Genomic DNA, 18,042 nt, shown 5'->3' with positions numbered 1-18,042 from the left:
ATTTCTCCTAAATGCACATTGTCACAACAACAAAGCCTCTGTGAGCCAAATGGCTCTCTGCTCAAACAAACAAATACACCATGTCCATGTTAGCTGCACCACATGTGACGGAACAGGACGTTTGTAATTTTGGGAAAATGATTCTCGCGCCCCGTGGATTCTCAGAGCTGAAATCGAGGTTTCTGTTTGCACTAAGGCTCAACAGAATTCCACCCTGTCTACACCACATTCAGACCGATCGATCACTGTCGGTTTATCGCTTCATCTGAATCACAGGTCCTCCAACTCTGCTCCAACTCTGGTCCAACTCTGCTCCAACTCTGGCCCCTGGTGTAACTATATTTGGCCCGTGAGATCATAGCAAATGTGTTTTAGAGCTGGCGAATACCACTGATGTGTGTTTTATATCAAATTTCTCATGTATAATATAATATTATAATATTTAGCTTTGGTTGTTTCCGATTTAATGTTTAGGCAAAACTAAAGTTTGTTTCCATCAACATTACAGATCTGGAGAGAAGGGAACACATGCACATTTACAGTCAATTTTTCAATTAATATTGAGATTGGCCGTGTCATTTTTATTTTTGGCCCTCTGTGAATTTCAGTTTAACACCCTTGATCTAAGTCATCACAGCCAAATTTGGGCAGTTTTAGATTTGGCACAGTTTGTACGACAACAGTTACTGTAAGTAAGACTGGAAAGTCACACAGGTGATATTATTGAAGATTCCACAACGACGTTTCCAACCATTCACAATCTAAATTCTGAAATTATTAAAAAGTGTTCTAACAAGAGTTTCTGAACTAGTTAAGGACAGTTAGTACAGGTTCACGTTTGTTTCCCAAACAGAGATTCTTTTTACAGCAACATCTTCAAGTGATGTAACAACACTTTGATTTTTTAAATTCTTTTAGTCTATTTCAGTCCAGTCTTTTTTTGGAAAGTGCTTGTTTTATGTTTTATGACATATCCGTGCTGCACTAAAGCAGAAACAAAAAATACGCATGAAAAGAAAGGGTGTCATCAGGCCAAACTATTCAAAGAGATCAATTTCACCCAGTCAACCACAGACATAATTCACAGTGAAGCAGACAGAGTGGGACTGAAATAAGACGGCAGGTATGAAAATAGAGAGAAACAGACAGAGATGAAGATGATGATGATGATGATGATGAAGATATTTATATCACTCAGACACACACGAGAATACACCTGATTCTCACTCATGCACTCTTAAACATACAGCCACACACACACACACACACACACACAGGCTCTCGTATCTCAAGCCGGGGTCAGGTGGTGGATATGACTCTGGGGATAGAATAGGAGAGAGCACACACCTTCAGTGTAAGAGGCAAACGGCTCAGGCTCCAGAGAAAGGGTAGTGATGTCGGAGCACAGGACCTGGATGGGACTCAACATCCTGGGGGAGGACTCCAGGGTGGAGAGGGGTGGACAGGATGGGCGGAGCTCTTCAGGCTATAGCCAGGAGCAGCCCTGCAAGAGGAGCAAGGATGGAAGGGCAAGGGGGAGGAGGTAGAAGTGGAAGGAAGGAAGAAAGAAAGGAGGGGAGGGCACGGGCAGGTGTGGGGGTGTCAGGGGTGAGGACTGAGTTACTATATCACCAAAGAATTCACCGGTGCTTTTCTTTTGAATTTCATTGTGTCCGTGTAATGCAGTTACACAGACACAGTGTGAGGCGGTACCTGTGTTCCAGCTTATCTTAGTCTGTCGATCAGGTTCTGTAGCATCACAACTGCAGCGCGCTGATGTCATTCTTATTATTGTGGTTATTTACTTTGATTATTGTTGCAGGTATTTTACATCAAATACTTCTGATAAGGTAATTTTAAAGACTACTCCTGGTCTCACTCCTCCTCTCATCTCTCCCCTCTCCTGTCTCCCCCTTTTTTCCCTTTGACTGTGGGCTGAAGCAGAGGCTGAACACCATGTGATTTGTGGGTTTTTATTTATTTATTTATTAAACAAATTACCCTCTAATTTGTCTCGATAAACACCATTTCAATGGAATATTAATAACATATAACAGTCTCCATGTTCCCAGTTACATTTTATGTCAAAACTGTAAAGCCAGTGAGCCACTGAGGCTAAAGGTCTTCAGTGACTAGGACAAAAAAAGGAAAATTGACCAGACATGACTTGACAAATGCCCAGTCGGGTCAGTCAGGTCGGTTATTACACAGGCTGTTGGTTTCACTCTTGCTTTAGGGCTGCATTAGATTGACTTTTGGGGAGCGTTAAGCCAGGAGAGGAAAGAAATAAAGGCCAGTTGGAGACCTGTGGTCAAAAGTCAATTCACTGAGGGATGAGCAGAGATAAAGGCAAAATAGAATGAAGTATGAAGTGACCAAGTGTCAGTCAGTCTCATTATAGCCACAGTCTGTGACAATGGTGTAATGCATCATATAGGGATAGAGAGAGAGAGAGAGAGAGCTGTAGAGGCGTAACAATCAATCAGGATCACTCCATTAATTATGTTGTGGTCATTATTTTTTAGGTAAAATGAAGAGATTAAAATGCCTGGCATGAGTTTGTAGGGGGCTTCAATTTCAGGTCAGACGCCCTGACGCTTCCATCAGGGCAGCCTCACTGTTGATGACAAGCCGATTGACACTGTTGTCAGATGGATTAGGAGGAACTTCAACATTGTTGAGGACTAGGGCTTCACTGCTTTGGAAAGCAACTTTCGACGCGTACTACAAGCCACTGTCAACATGTATGGTCTTGACTGAAATCCATCAACTCTATGAAGCTTAATTTTCAGTTTTCTACAGTTAAAATATACAGAAATGAATATTGCATATTGCTCGTCATATTTAAGAATGCTAGCTTATCTTTATTAGTCAGGATATCAATTAATCGTGATTAATCTACAGCTACTCTGTGATTGATCTGATTAAAAATTTTAAGTTACACAACCTTAGTGATAACAATAAAATATTACAATAACACACAACAAAAGTGTGAAACACTTTCAGTTTCCCTCCCAATTCACCCAAATGCCATTTCTGCTGCAGGTAATGTCATCGCAAAGGGGGGCTTTAAGAAAGGTCAGAGGGGGGTAAGGAGAGGGGAGTAAAGGATGTGGGGAGAGGAACACTGAGGTAGAAGGAGGTTAAGCGTCCCTTTCTTGTAGGGAGTTAAAGGGCAGGGGAAACCCCGCAGGAAAATATGCAGACACACATTAATGTAGCCACTCAATCACGCACACACACATAAATACACAGTCTGCACTCAGACACGGATGTTAATGCAACAAACGTAAAGAAAAGCTGGAGACACTCAGGAAATAAAATACACTGAAGCATAAAATGACATGCACTCTGTCGCCACCACCCTCTGCCTTTCTATTAACAAACACTCACACACACATACACAGGCTCATTGTGTTTGAGCAGTCTTCAGACCACTGTTGGATAATAGTTTGGCAAATGCACCACTTCAGCACAGGGCAATGCTGTGAGTTGCATTAGAGAATTGATGGGTAGAGAGGGAGCGAGAGGGAGGGCGAGGGAGGGCGAGGGAGGGCGAGGGAGTCGGTGGGGGATGGAAGTGGAGTGTATGACGGGGGTGGGGTGAATATGAGTGAAAGGTGAAGGGGGTTGGAGAGGATGGAGAAAAGAATAGAATTTTTATTATTATTATTATTATTTGTGTTTAAACACAACCCCTATGTTGAGAACACTGCAGGACTTCCTGGTTCTAGAAGGACAGTTTGTGAATGTACCTCGGACTTCCCATGTGTTGCTCTGCCATTTCTGCACAAATGTGCTCGGTGGTGTGTCCACTGTGCTGGCAGTTAATCAGCAGTCCACCCCTGTCTGCCTGAGACGTGGGGAATAATTATTACTGCCATTATTGGTGGGAGGAGATGACCTGTCAATCATTTTTGGACGAACATGAAAAGCAGCGTGTTTATCATCACGGGCCGTTGCTATAGCAATAATGGATGCTTGGTGATGGATATTAAAACTGATTTCCTGCCACTCACTCAATAGGAAAATGTAATGGACAAAGACAACTGCCTCAAATGGACATTCACGTGCGCACGTCCACACACGGACACAGAGACAAACAAGGAAACACAAAGACTACAGTCGTCCTCCCAGGGAGACTGTGGGTTATTTTTACACAATCAACAGGCGCTGACTACTACAGGTCTCCCCTGATGATAGAAGGTGCTTCTGTATGGGTGGAATTACATTACAGCACGCAGACACAGGAAACAGGAGTCCTCTTCTGCAGCAGTGTTGGACAAACAGATGAGCCTGGAGAACGTTTATGGGCCTAAATATACAGTTCTGGGTTCTGGTCAGAGAGGTGTAGCAAACAATGAGTGAGAAAAACAAAATAAAACAACACTGTCAGGGAGACAGTGGTGGAGGGCAGGTAAGAATAATGGAATCATTTAGAAAAACACAAGGAGAGAAGTCGAGTGGACCGGTTTAATTTATCTGTTTTTCACATATTTATTATTGTTTAGCAGTTTGGTTTAACTCTGTTGTTTTTTTAATTGGGCCTTAGAAATAAATTGGATTTGAGTCTGCCTTTGAAAAAATCACTTATATTTAGGGGAGCAATGATGTCAGGTATGGTGACAGTTAAATTAAAAAGGATAACAGAAATGTTCATACAGATTTTTTTTTTATTGATTTTTTATGGTCTAATTATTAAGAGTAGGTTTTTGTAAAATCATATAAATGGTGCTTGGTCATTATAGGCATTTGGCCAATATATATGTATACATATATAATATACTGTATATAAATATATGTATATATGTATTTCAACATTGCATCACTAGTCAAATAGAGAGTAGTGATGCAACTACTGTATAGTTCTAATTATTCTTATACCAGACCCTGATTAAATAATAATAATAATAATAATAATAATAGTTGTAACTCAGGTGTTTTGGTCTGGAAACTCCAGGTGTCACATACAACACATCTGCCACTCTTTGTCCCTGACACACACACACACACACACACACAAATGTGGACACAGGCCAGATCAATTCTTCCCTGCAGTGCAACATAATAAGTGTGTTGCACAGGAAAGAAATGTGTTTGAAAGAGCGCAAGCAAACAGGGGAAATAACCAAACAATAACCAAGGCTGACACCGGGGGCACTGTGCTGGGAGTAATGACTGAATCTATTCATAATAACTGGAAAAAGGAGAAATCCCATTAAGGTGGTGTGGAGAACCTCCTCCACGGTTACAGATTCTGTGAGAACGTTGCTCCCTCTGACAGAGGCGCTGCTCGATTATTATGTATGTTTCTGAACACACACGCCTTCTCCTACACACTCTCTGAAAGAACGTCTGCTAAAACCTGGAGAAACACCTAACTCACAGTGTAAACTGCGTACACACTCACTCACACTCTTGTTCTGCTGTCATCTTCTTACCTTCAGTCACATAGTTGTGGTCGGGGAGGAAGCCGCGGTGGTTGAGCGCTGGGGTGGTGTCAGTGTCTTCGCCCATCAGAGGGGCTGGAGGGAGCGCCTGTGTCGGTGGGGCAGTGTGCTGCTGGTGGTGACAGAGAGGCAGTGATGGTGCGTGTGGTGGTGGCGGTGGCGGTGGAGGGGGTTGTGGGGATGCTGGCCAGTGCAGCGCCCATGCTTCAGCCCGCCAACGCCTGCTCAGCACAAGGGCACAGACCCAGGCATCCTTTTCTTAAGTGAGGATGAGGAGGGGGTACATCCAGTCCAGTAGGAGAGTGTGTGTGTGTGTGTGTGTGTGTGTACAGGACTCCACAAAACTGCTTCCAGGAGCTGGTTGCAGACCTGCAGGAGAAGGATTATAAAACTGTAAAAACTATCACAATTAGCTGGTCTTGTGTCTCAATGGTACAAAAACAAACGAAAGGCAGAAAAAAAACATCAAATTCACTTCGTGTTCTCCACGCAGTAGCTGCTACGTCCAGATGTGGCCTGAGCAATTATCAGCAAACAGCAGACACCGTATTTAATAAAGTCCCTGCTTGGTAATGAATGGTCCAGAAGAAGGAGATAGTTTATGAAGAGGTGGAGGTGGAGGAGGAGAGTAGGGGGGAGGGGAGAGAGGAATGAGCAGAGCTTCTGGTCAGTGCATCTGCAGTGCTGCTGCTGCTGCTGCTTCTGCAGTGAACTCACACACACACACACACACACACAGTGGGACAGCACTCACCTACTGTACACCCTGGATCAGGATCTCCTCCCTGGATCCTCCACGAGTGGCATCCCTTTTCTTTTCTTTCCTCCTCCTCCTCCTCCTCCACACTGGGCACCACTCTGTGGTCTCCTCAGCTGTTTCCGTATGAGGAGGAAAATCCTGCTGGTCCTGCGTCCTGCTGCAGTCTGTGCTCTGGCGTATCTATGAAAGGCGAGAGAGAGAGAGAGAGAGAGAGAGGGAGAGAGAGAGAGAGAGGGAGAGAGAGCTCTGTCCTGCTGCGCTCGTACGTGTGTGATGCATCGCAGTAGACTCCACCCACTCAAAGCCGGAGCCATTCGTCTCAGCCCTGAGATCTGCCTGACCACTGGCTGCAGGTGATTAAAAATGATAAAGAAGCAGAGAGAGGAACAGAGGAACGGGTGACAGAGCGGAAGTGGGTGAGCTTCTCATAAGGAAGGTGATTAATGAGGGAGAAATCAGAGAAAGGAGGAGGACAGCGGGGTTTCGCTCCACTGAGTCCTGAATGTGAACCACGGAGCAGACAGACTTCAGCTAGGACAGGATTCACCTGGAGACAATTAACACACACGGAGGAGGAGGAGGAGGGGGGAGAGGGACGTAGACTCAGAGAGAGAAATACGTTTTTTATATCAATGTTTCACTGATAATTGTCTATGAGACAGAAGTCTAGACTTGAAGAAAGATAATGGAGTGCTGTCGGTTTGAATGGTTTTACTGTCATATGCGCATTTCTGACCATTAGGGTTTTGCTCAATACAGTCCATTATCCATTAGTGATTTCATGTTTTAAAAAAAAGTCAACTTCTTTCTTCTTCAGTTGCTGCCACTGTGTATATAACTGTCCAAATGTATCTTTTTTTTTCCACCAGATGCAATTCTTACAAGCATTTACTCTGCAGATAAAATCTATCAAATAGAAGATTTTTTGGGATTGATTTTAATGCTTTAGATGAAAGACATTAAATATGTGCAGAAATATCCTGGTTAGCCTTTCCTAGTGAAGCCCACCCCACATACTGTATACTGACCTTGGACCACAATTATATGAACATCTTGAATATAATGAAGTATCCGACACAAGGACACATCACCCCTGGTTGGATTTAGACCCCAGTGACGACTGACCCAGATTCCAGGTTGGGCTATAATTAAATAAACAAAACATGAATATTTAAGACTGACACATATTCAGTGGAGCATGTTGTAGTGTTTTAACCTGCTCAGCTGTAATAAAAGAGACAGTAGCTTTATCTATGAGTGTAATAACTTTAAAGTTCACTGCACGAACGACCACATTTAACAAATGATAAAAATATTCACCATTAACTGCAGCAGTGAAAATCAGACTATTTGCTTTTCAGAGACAAGAACCTGGACAAATCCATCGTGTACGCTTTGTGTATCAATGCAAGAAAACACACAGGATCATGTCTCCGGTCACACCATTGTTCAATAACACTGGAAACCCAGAGAGTGGCCGTCACTGAGTGAAGAAGAAACACTTCACTTCACACTCCACCACACACAGAGACAGTTCACTCAGCACGACAGCACAGAGTGAGGGGCTGCCAGTGACAGTTGGTGCCATCGCTGCTGCTGGCTGTCGGCCACGGGGCTTTAAACCCACCACCCTCGCGCAGCAGGGAACCAGAAGAGCTGTTTATCTGACTAACTCCGGGCCTGCCAGCAGCGCCCTCCCCCACACCTGCTACATGCTAGTGACAGACAGTGGTCCATACAACAGTGCAGTGCCCTTTCTGACTGCCCCCCACCAGCTTAACACTCACCACAAAGCTCTCCTCAGCCCACCCATTGTCTCACCCACTGTAGCTGCTGCCCCACCTGTGCTGTCAGGTCCACTTAAACCATATGTCACTGAAAACCACCTCCTGGTTAAAGCGTTAAATCTACTGGAGTCAGTCTATCTGGTAGCCCGTACACTCTTGGTCTGAGGTCTGACAGGTTTAAAGAGCAAAAAAATACGTCACCGTCACCGGTCGTCGTTCACTCGCTCTAATGAAATATTCTAATACCTAATGTTCTGTGATGCAGTATTCTAGAATGACTCCTACAGGTGACGTGGACATTTCAGAATTCTGGATTTCTGACCAGAAAAACCATTTTACTGTTACCATTAAACTAATCTTCATGAATTACATCTTTAAAAAATAGAATTTATTGTAGTCAATCTACCTGTCATTAGTCTTGTTCTATGCGCCCCCTGCAGGGCTGTGGGCAGTATTCAGTCTTTTTTTCTTTCTTTTTTCTTTGCCTATGGGTTTCTTGAGCTGATAAATTAAAGTGAGTTAATTTGTATCATTTTTATAAATAATATTCACAAACAGTGGCAGTTATTTATCAATATGTTATTGAGGAAAACCATATGGCTGCTGTGGCCCTTGGTGAAAATGATTTTGACACTTGCTGCCAATGAACGCAGACATGGTTTAGAAGTAGGAGAATGTAGGAAACCTGAGAAGAAGAGAACAGGACACACATTACAATGACTTGATGCTCACTGTTCTCACACTGTAAAATCATCATCATCATCAGAATAATAACCACTATAATCATCACTTTCATCAACCCCACACGGGGCTGTTAGTGCAGTTCAAGTAGTCCAGTCCAGATCGTCCTTGTTAACCTCAGACTCTGATCTGTCTCCTGCAGAGACATCACCATCCAGATAAAATGACTCGGCCCTGGGTGGTCCTTGGTTACCGGGGTGACAGAGGACTGTGACAGACTTTTATTTCTGACGTCACTTGGACACATTTATCCTGGATCACACAGGTTATTTGAACCGTGTATTTACAGCTTCTCCCTTTGAGCTGAGACAGAGAGTACATGATGATTGAAAAGATGAAAAGATGGCGGTAAAAAGATCTGAAGTCCTGAAGTCATTAATTATCTTGGTTCTTTCTGAATTATTTGTTCAATTATTTTAATTTCTACATCTCTTTACGTCTGCCAACATCTGCTTTCAATCAAAGTTTTAATCTACAATTTATTCTCTTTTTAAAAAAAATATTTTTCTCACACACCAGGATTATAAAGAGAAGCTTGAATTCTCACAGATGGAAGACACGCTGAACACTGTTCCAGGCCACAGCCACAGTCACTGCACGGTGTAATGATCAGCATCATTCATCAGGAGCAACCATGTGTCCAATCCTACACAGCCGTGCTTGTGAGTGTCTGTCTCTGCTGACCTGGTGCTTCTCTCTCTTTTCCACCCCCACTCCACTGTGCAGACACAGGGTTGCTTAGCAACCCCAGAGCAGCCTATAGTGAACACACACTTGTTCATGCACACACAGGGAAAACCCTGGAATTCTGAAAAGAGAAGATAATGTACTCCCTCTCCTCCATCACGCTCTCTGACCCCCACAATGTGAAGAGAAGCAGCAGCAGTGTCATCCTGGTTGAGGGGTTCCACCCACTGACTGCTCCTCTGAGCCACGCACCCACACATATAAACATGGACACAGAGAGTGTAATCACACAGTTTGGGATTCATATTTTTTTAAATACCATTCACATTTCTACATCTTTAACTCCTGTTAGTATTCTACAATTCTCTTTGGATTACAGTTGGATTTTAGTGCCACAAAAAAGCTGCAGCGTCTACTGCTGCTACACATATAGGAAGCATTTAAATACCATCTGCAGATGATGAATCAACTCATTCCCTTGAGCAGCAGAGAGCAATGTAATCTCCTAAAGGCTGGTTTCTACAGTAATGGCACCCCCGTGAAACTGCAGCCCCTGGGGAGGGTTAGGACTGGGTGGATTACGATAAGCCTTGGAGCAACAGCAAGGCCCGGCAAACACACACACACACACACACACACACACACACACACACACGGTGAATGATAGGTGTGTGCATGTAAATGTGGCCATAAAACACACGAAAATGGAAGAAAGGGGCTGTGGGGACATAAAAATAAATTGCACACAACATGCAGGGCTTTGATGTGACTGATGCCACAGCGGGGCTGCATTCGTCTTCTCCTGTTACACACACGTGTGACATGTTGGTAAAGGAGCCTGAAGTCACTCGGGGACACTTAAATTTCTGCAGGATTATGGGAAGGTGATGGAATGACTCCATGGGCCGGGGGCAGGGAGGTGGCAGGAAGCTGAGTGTGTCCTTTATTTATTTAATGCCAATTAAAGCTGCAGCCTCGAGGGCAGAGAGACATTAACTGAAACAATAAAGGTGACAATAAAGGTGAAACGCCCAGTATGGACTGATTGCCGCTCGTGGGTAACAGAGGTGAGGACATGGACACCTCACATAATCACTGCATAATAACTGTGGAGCCAAACAGAATGGTTTAGTTTGTGATACATTCTGGATGACCTATAAATGCTTTATGCTTTATTTTAGGCTGAATGTCATGTAACATGTCAACATTCACCACGGAGCAGTATGTTCTCGGTTATCCAGGTTAAGAAATAGACGTAGTTGGCAATTTATTTCAACTACTTTGAATGAAATGTATTTGTAATGTACCAGACTGCATTGTAAGATAAGGCCAAATGAACCTTCTAAATAGCTGTGGCTTGTTTCCGCGGCCCAAAAACACAACCTTTAAATGTACACTTAAATCACCCTGCAGTGGATCGAGGATCTGTCCAGGTGCAGCTGCCCCTGGGACATTTACCAGGTCAAGGCAGGGGAATATGGATGGATGTTATGTTTGTGCTTCACATGAAGTCACAGCAGCAGTAGTGTGTCGTCCCTCCAGAATAGCCTGCTGTTCCATTGTTACATATCTCCCAATGGGAAAGGCTGCCTAAGGCAAATAGGAACAAACACAGACCTGTGCTCATACAAACACAAACAGACAGAGAGGACATTACTGTATGTGTGACCTGAATTACCTTCAGACCGGGGAGCTATCTATTCATCCATCCATCATTAAAAAAAACAAACTTATTTAAATATTTTCATCTCGTTTGAAGGACAAAAAACTGTCATTCGGTGAACACACTCAATGATACAACGAGCCCTGTGTCAAAACCTTGGTGTGTTTACAGTGTCCTCTAGTGTTCGACAAAGCGCCTTGCAACTTTCTAAGCACAGACACAATGTTTAAAAATGACAACAGGTAGGAGATTATTACCGCCACTCCTTCAGAATTAGGGCGGTCACACAATACCTGCTACCATTATTGTTCCCAAAATACGAAACAATCTGAAAGTGCAATTTTCAGCGTACTTTTCAGGTTATTATAAACCAAAGATAAATCCAATACTACACATAGTAGTAGTATGAAAATAGAGTTGTATATTATTTAACTTATCGAGAAAACTTGGCAGAAATAAAATGAAACTACAGGTATTTTATAACATTTATTTTTGTAACAGTGCACCTATAGGTACAGTCAGTAGATCAGCACAAATTAGAAGGAAGAGCTGTGCCATTCTGTGTGTACATGCCATTTATAAATCTAATGAACAAATTATGACTCATGGAACCCATGAAAATACGTTTTGTGCAATGAATGTCCAGTGACGAGGAAGAACACTGCTTAAGGAAGAAGACATCTCATGTAAACAAACATTTTTCAGCTGTTTTATTAAATAAAATTAAATAAGGAAAGGACACTCCCTTAGTGGAACCATAATTTTCATAGGTAATCATTATTAATACTTTTGTACCTCACTGAGTACTAAATGTAGAGGCTAATTCACTTGTAACCTCACATTAGGAAAAAATGAAATAATTTGACTTTTTAGGTCATCAGAATCTTATCGATGGTTTGGCCTTGTAAAGATAAAGTGCAGATTAACAATCTTGACACAGATTTTTAAATCGGATTAGGGCCGATTTCAGCTTCCTGCTGGTCCTCCATGTAATAAGGATCTCCTTGATGGACCCTGTGATTGTGGACCCTTAGGTTCCCTCTGTGAGCAAACCTCTTCCCACACTCTGTGCAGGAGAAGGGCCTCTTGCCCATGTGAACGTCTCGCTGGTGGGCTCTTAAGTTTCCACTGCGGGCAAAACGTTTGCCGCACTGGGCACAGGCGAACGGGCGCTCTCCTGTGTGTGTGCGAGTGTGGACTGTGAGCTCTGACGGAGTGAGGAAGCTCTTGTCGCAGAACTGACAGGGATGCAATCTGACACCCGTGTGCCGTAAAAGGTGTCTGCGCTGGTGGGAGGGGTAGGTAAAACACTTGCTGCAGTAGGGGCAGGTATAAGGTCTTCCATTTCCCCCACCAGGAGCTGGCGGGTGACCGAGAGAGTTTGTGTGCCTCAGTGTGTGCAGCTGTGAGTTTGACTGTGGTCTCAGAGGGTCTCTGAGGCCTAGTGACATGACACGTCGGGTGTTACTGGTGGTGGCCCTCCCACCTCGGTCATCTCGGGGTCTCCACTGTGAGGAAGTTTGTGACTGATCTTGTCTATCCTCTGTCTGTCCAAGTTCTTGGATCTGGCCCTGCACTGAGTTGTGATTCAGGTTCTGGTTCTCAGGTTCATGGTCCAAGAAAGGGAACGTGTTATCATCATCCTCGTTGCTGGTCTCCTCTGAACCGAAACCACTTTGGAAGCAGGGTGTGTCTGTGCCAGTGCTGCTGTGAGCTGTGCTGCTGGTTCCATCTGTCTGCAGAGTCTTCAGACCACGGCCGGCCTCCAAACCTGGTAACCATTCCCGTGGTTGAGTTAAACCAGTGTCAGGACTAGAGGAGCAACGTCCGCTCTGAGAGATTGACAGAAACGAGGTGGAGCTTTGGTCCTGGATGGGTCTGTGGTCTGCACCATGACTGCCTTCATCCCAATGAGACACTACTGACAAAAAAGGCACAATTATAAACTATTTTTTCCAAGTCGTGCAATTTTATAAAATAATGTGTTTTGGCTGGAGAGTAAATATTTTACTTAGTCATTCTTACCTTTAGCCTTGGCTTGTGTGGCAGACAGGGAATCCATCTGCCTCTGGTCTTGAGTAGCAAGGCTTCCTTCTACAGCTTGGAGTGGGACAGATAGTGAAGGCCGAGGTCCAGCCTGCTGTGAAGGATAAGTAAAAGTCTATAACACTATCATATGACGAGAACAACGACTTGTTGCAAGATCTCCAAAAAAAATCCATGCTGTAGACATTAAACAAACCGAACGGTGGTATAGAGTCTGACCTCATGTTTGACTGAACCTCCGTTTTGGCCAGTGACCTCCACTTTTAGCCCACCTTTGCTCTGATTGAAACATTCTTCTATGTCTGAGTGGGAGGACACATCCTTTTGTACAGTAGGTCCTTGAAAAGGAAGAGTCAGGCAATGGTTAAAAAAACTTAAACATTTATAACACTCTGCCTCATCATGTCTACTCCCTAGGTTTTAACTTGAAAAAAAAACCCACAATATTAAAAAAAAAGTTTAAAATTTTCTTTAAAGGGGCGATTAAAATGTCCCGAATAGAATGAAATCCCGTGGGAAACAGCAGTTTCAGATACGATATTATTTACAATACATAGGATTACGACCACAACAGTTGAATTTGACAATGGTGAAGGTCAGATGAGATATTTGATTGTAGTGAGGGCTCATACCTGATGCTGTGACGGCGCGCTGCCTCGAACTGTCGCATCTCTCTTCTGATGTCACATCTCCTTCGCCGGTCTTCGTCTTCTGCTTCTTCTCCACCTTCTCCAGCTTGTCTCGTAGGACACAGATCTCCTCGGTTTTCTGTACCAGCGCCGCCTGCTGCTCACACAGGCTGCTCTCAAAGATCTTAGCGATCTCACAAACGGCAGCAGCCAACAGGGAGTCCATGACAGTTGCCAGTTGAGTGTGGAACGTGCTCCTAACCGACTCCATGGTCCTCACTTTCACCAACGGAGTCTGGTCTACGTCGGTGATCGATTTGCGCTGGTCTTTTCTATGCGTAGACTCCAGAGGAACAGTGATGTTACTACAACTGTGCACTCCTCTACCCTGAGATGCTGCCATGTTCATCTGTCATTGCCATTCCTACAATGGTCTTTATTTATGATATAGTCTAATCTCCATATAACTGAATACCTATATATGCTTGATGTAGCAGCGCAAATCAATACACTCTTGAAACCACTTTACTCTTACTTAGTGTTAAAGCGCTGACAGATGTGTTGACATGCTACAACTCACTTTATAATGTCCTATAATTTCACGAAGGTTGGCAGATGTTTACATATGACAACCCGTATTATAAAACAAGTCGTGTTAAAAGGCTATGCTAGTTAGCCTTACCTTCGATCAACGTGCAATCAGACTGTTGTGACTCAAAACCAGTGGTAATAACAGCATAAGTAAGTTTAATAATTCGAGCAGGACATTTTGAGAAAACCTATTGTAAATTTACATCCGTTGACTCCATTTTATCAATGTTAAATTCACGATAACGCTTTCATATTGTTTTTTTCTCCTCCCGTTAGCAGGTTGGTTTCTGTGACGAGGGCACGTTACAAGTCTCGCGATAAGAAATGCCAACCCGTGCCTGCGATGAGGACACCGCTGTATGACCTAAACATATAAAACATCCACTGTGTACTAAATAAATGCTCTTACACAAAATATATAAAGTTATCAAGTACACTACAATGAACCGTTTTGAGCGTGTTGAGAAGTGAAAATGCAGAAATCTGCCCATTCCCATATTCATTTTTCCCTACCTGACATAAATAAAAAACAAGTATGCTTTTCTTAACATCATCCCCAAAGAAGTTTTTTTTAATCATAAACAGAATATACACCCGTGAAGAGAAAAAAAATTGTCATAGTAAAAGTACATTAGGTATTATGGGCATTAATGCAAACATCTTTGAGTATTTCAGACAACAGTGTGAATGTTCACAGCTTCAACCGTTTTTACACATCATGTTGTTCTGGAGGTCACCTCTATAGAAGTTCTTTTCACAAACCAGACGAAGAAGAGAAGAGACTATTTAAGACAACACATGCCCTCATGCTTATCATGCTTTCTTTTTGATGGCAGTATCTTCTTACATTTCTTGCACTGCCATGTTTTCTTGTCATCGTGCCATCTTTTCACATGCAGGTATCTTTGTTGGACAGTACGAAATGTTGCCTGACACATTTTACATTTGACAGGCTTCTCTCCGGTGTGAACGCGAAAGTGTTCAACCATCAAGAACCTGGTTTTGCACACCTTCTGACAAATGGAGCAGATATGACCTTCAGAGCTACGTTCAACCATGGGTTTATAATTGACGGTGGAAACTTCAACTCCATTACTTTCGATGTCTTCTATAGGCATGGTCCAGGTAAGATTTCCATTCTCAATTGTATGACTAGATGACTCACAGTGTTTGCTTTCCTTTTTTCGAATCACCCTTTTTCTGGGCTGTGATGCAACTTTATTCTTTCCACGAGGCTCTCGTTTTTGAGAGCTATTGCGTTCTGCCTTCTTTGCCAACCTTGTTTGCAATTTTGTACATTTTGCTTCTTGAGCTACAGGAATACTCTGAGAAGGGAACTTCTTTTTGCGACCTTCTTTCCCTCCTTTTTCTTTAGTGTATTTGCTGACGAGAAGGTTACTGTCTTTTTTTCTCCTCTTCACTTGATTGTGTTGTTGTTCTTCTGTTAAATTTCTGCATCTTGTTCTGTGAACCACTGTGCCCAGTTCATGGCAATGTTCCAGGTCTTCGAGCAGATTTTTAATGTCACTTCTGCTACGCCTTTTCCTTATACCATGGTTTGGTAAAGTTTTGTCTTTAGTGACATCTCTTTTATTTTTGGTAGAACCTGTGAAAACAAGCATTGCATAAAACAAAATTACTTTTGCAGACACAGAATATTTTTAAATGTTTTTAGAAATTTAGTCAAGATTTTCAAGGTTATTTTCTTTTTGCTATCAAAGCAGAAAGAAAACTTTATTAGCAGTAATAGTCCAATAACTATGTAGATAAAAACAAGAAAGTGCAACCAACATACTGTATATTATCATGGTTATTTTAGAAAATGTGTTCTCGATGAATGCATTGCAACATTGATTCTTTAAAAAGTAAATTCCCAAAATACTTCAACAATGCTAAATATATGCAAGACAAAGAAATGGACACTTGGGAAGAAGAAAACTCACCTGTGGTTGATCTCCTGACGCATCCTATTGTCTCAGAGGAATCAAAGGCTGGGCTTGATTCCTGTAACAGATAGTGTGTATCATACTTAGGGATGATCACTGGACTATGTGAAAATAGGTAGGTAGTCCACCTAATCAATTTGTGCTCCTGGATGAGGAAACAATATCTCAATTATACCATATATAATAATACTGTAAATTTAAAATAATCTGCTGGGGATCTTAATAACAAAACATTCATTTGGCTCGTTCAACTGCTACACCCGAATATTACACACCTCCTGCTTTAAGGGTGGAATGCGGTGAAGTGGAATCAACACCTGCCGAAGTCTAACACTGGGACAAACTCCATCTTGTTTGGGCGGGGTCTCATCACCCACAGGACAACACCAGTCTTCAGGTACTGGAACGAGGTCAAAGTTTGTATGCACAATGTTTTCACTGCAGTGTAGTTTAACATTTAAAAGGTACAAAAAATTCTTAAACACAGTAGAAAGCAGCACATTGTCTAAGTTCAACATTTTACCTTCAAAGTCAATCTCAGGGACATCAGTCATTTGTCCAGGAGGTTCCACAGCAACTTCTTTATTGGTGTCAGTTATTAGAGTTTTACTCCTTTCTACTGCACCTATCTCATGTTCCTTCAGTTTGAGCTCTGCAGCTTGCAGTTTTACTTTGAGGCACGCAACCTCTTCACCTTTCTGCACCAGTTCCATCTGATGGCCATGTAGGCTTTCTTCAAAGATAATGATGATGTCACACACCACTTTCCTCAGGGTTGCTTCCATAGTTGAGGTCAACTGAGCCCTAAAGCCTTTTGTCAGATAGTCCGACATCCTGGAGAATGGACTTTTATTATGTTTAGATGTGTTTTTGTTTGATATTGCCCTTTTATATTTGTTTTATTTTACCACATGAAAACTTATAAAAGACTATGTAACAGGAAGCAACAAAAGCAAAAAACAAAAGTGGTATGCAATCTACCCACGACCCAAGACTGATCAATAGATTAACCATAACACCTTTCTGTGGCCCATTTAAAGGTTTATGTTTAGTTTATTTTTTATTAATTTGAACGTACTCTGACCATTGATGATGAAAATCAGGGGGGGACTAACGTAAATAATTCAAATAAGATTTCTTCTAAATAATTATCGATATCCTCTAAAGGATTTTTTTTTTTACATTAGCAACTAATCGTGCTCTTGGAGAATAGAACGCGATTCAATATTTTTAGTTTTGTAATGAAAAAAATGCGCACGAGTAAAAATCTTTACAGACCAGTTGAGGAAGAAGTAATTGCTTTTTGCGGCAGTAAAAGTTATCCAGCGTTGCCTTTAGTCCGGGAACGTATAGCGTAGCTGTAAATGCTCGTCAGTTTCCTACCTCTAGCTGTTAAAACCGCTCATTACGATGTTCATGTATTTCTATTTTTCAAGCTAGTCAGCCGCCATCTTTAATAACGCTGTTCGTGAGACGGGGGAAACACGTCATCCACATGCACTTCCGCTTCCTTCTACTTTGATTTTTAAAGTTTGATAAATAAGCATGCTAGGTTTATATTTTATTGTATAACGGTGTTCTGCGTTATTTCGAACATCTTTACAAGACATGTAATAGCCACCAGCCTACAGTTTCTTTATCTACATTAGCAAAAGACTGATATTACCAAACCTCATGCAGATATTTGGCATTCTGTGAATCAATTGCAGACAGAGATTTGCTAAAATACTAAGAATTGGGAA

At 42.4% G+C, this 18,042-nt stretch overlaps 2 protein-coding genes across 8 annotated transcripts in view; both read right to left on the bottom strand.

The window, feature by feature from the left end:
* LOC103390926 (serine/threonine-protein phosphatase 2A 55 kDa regulatory subunit B gamma isoform) overlaps positions 1 to 5,815 on the bottom strand; it is a 22,353-nt gene extending 16,538 nt beyond the window's left edge. For 2 of the 3 annotated variants that reach the window (XR_001761156.2, XM_008327002.3), the window contains exons 1-2: positions 5,442 to 5,815; positions 1,348 to 1,504 (exon numbers count right to left, since the gene is read on the bottom strand). Coding sequence is in view for 2 of the 3 variants with exons in the window: in XM_008327002.3 (XP_008325224.1) it covers positions 1,348 to 1,429 (82 nt within the window). In the remaining variant the exon portion in view is untranslated. The remainder of the gene's footprint in view (positions 1 to 1,347; positions 1,505 to 5,441) is intronic. The other variant, XM_017039226.2, reaches the window with a different exon arrangement.
* Positions 5,816 to 11,561: 5,746 nt separating this feature from the next.
* Positions 11,562 to 17,808, bottom strand: LOC103390924 (zinc finger protein 263-like). 5 transcript variants are annotated; one of them, XM_008327000.3, is made up of 8 exons: positions 16,824 to 17,806; positions 16,576 to 16,700; positions 16,298 to 16,358; positions 14,446 to 15,960; positions 13,767 to 14,106; positions 13,354 to 13,472; positions 13,114 to 13,228; positions 11,562 to 13,009 (listed from the first exon to the last, which is right to left on the bottom strand). In XM_008327000.3, the coding sequence occupies exons 5-8, from the start codon at positions 14,032 to 14,034 to the stop codon at positions 12,033 to 12,035; spliced, it is 1,479 nt and encodes a 492-aa protein (XP_008325222.1). In that variant the 5' UTR covers positions 14,035 to 14,106; positions 14,446 to 15,960; positions 16,298 to 16,358; positions 16,576 to 16,700; positions 16,824 to 17,806; the 3' UTR covers positions 11,562 to 12,032. The 5 variants fall into 5 exon arrangements, with proteins under 5 accessions (XP_008325222.1, XP_016894713.1, XP_024918690.1 ...); XM_017039224.2 differs by having other exon boundaries at positions 13,114 to 13,225; positions 13,767 to 15,960; positions 16,824 to 17,808; XM_025062922.1 differs by having other exon boundaries at positions 13,767 to 15,960; positions 16,824 to 17,807.
* Between the last annotated feature and the right edge of the window lie 234 nt (positions 17,809 to 18,042).

This window comes from Cynoglossus semilaevis, chromosome 15 (genome assembly GCF_000523025.1).
Source record: "Cynoglossus semilaevis isolate Cse_v1.0 chromosome 15, Cse_v1.0, whole genome shotgun sequence".
Lineage (NCBI taxonomy): Eukaryota > Metazoa > Chordata > Actinopteri > Pleuronectiformes > Cynoglossidae > Cynoglossus > Cynoglossus semilaevis.
This window is presented reverse-complemented; position numbering and strand designations above follow the sequence as displayed.

Coding starts and splice junctions, on each gene's coding strand:
- LOC103390924 (XM_025062922.1), bottom strand. CDS start 14,172: ATGAACATGGCAGCATCTCAGGGTAGAGGAGTGCACAGTTGTAGTAAC. Junction 13,473..13,766: donor GCGCGCCGTCACAGCATCAG/GTATGAGCCCTC, acceptor TTCCTTTTCAAG/GACCTACTGTACAAAAGGAT. Junction 13,229..13,353: donor GAGGTTCAGTCAAACATGAG/GTCAGACTCTAT, acceptor TATCCTTCACAG/CAGGCTGGACCTCGGCCTTC.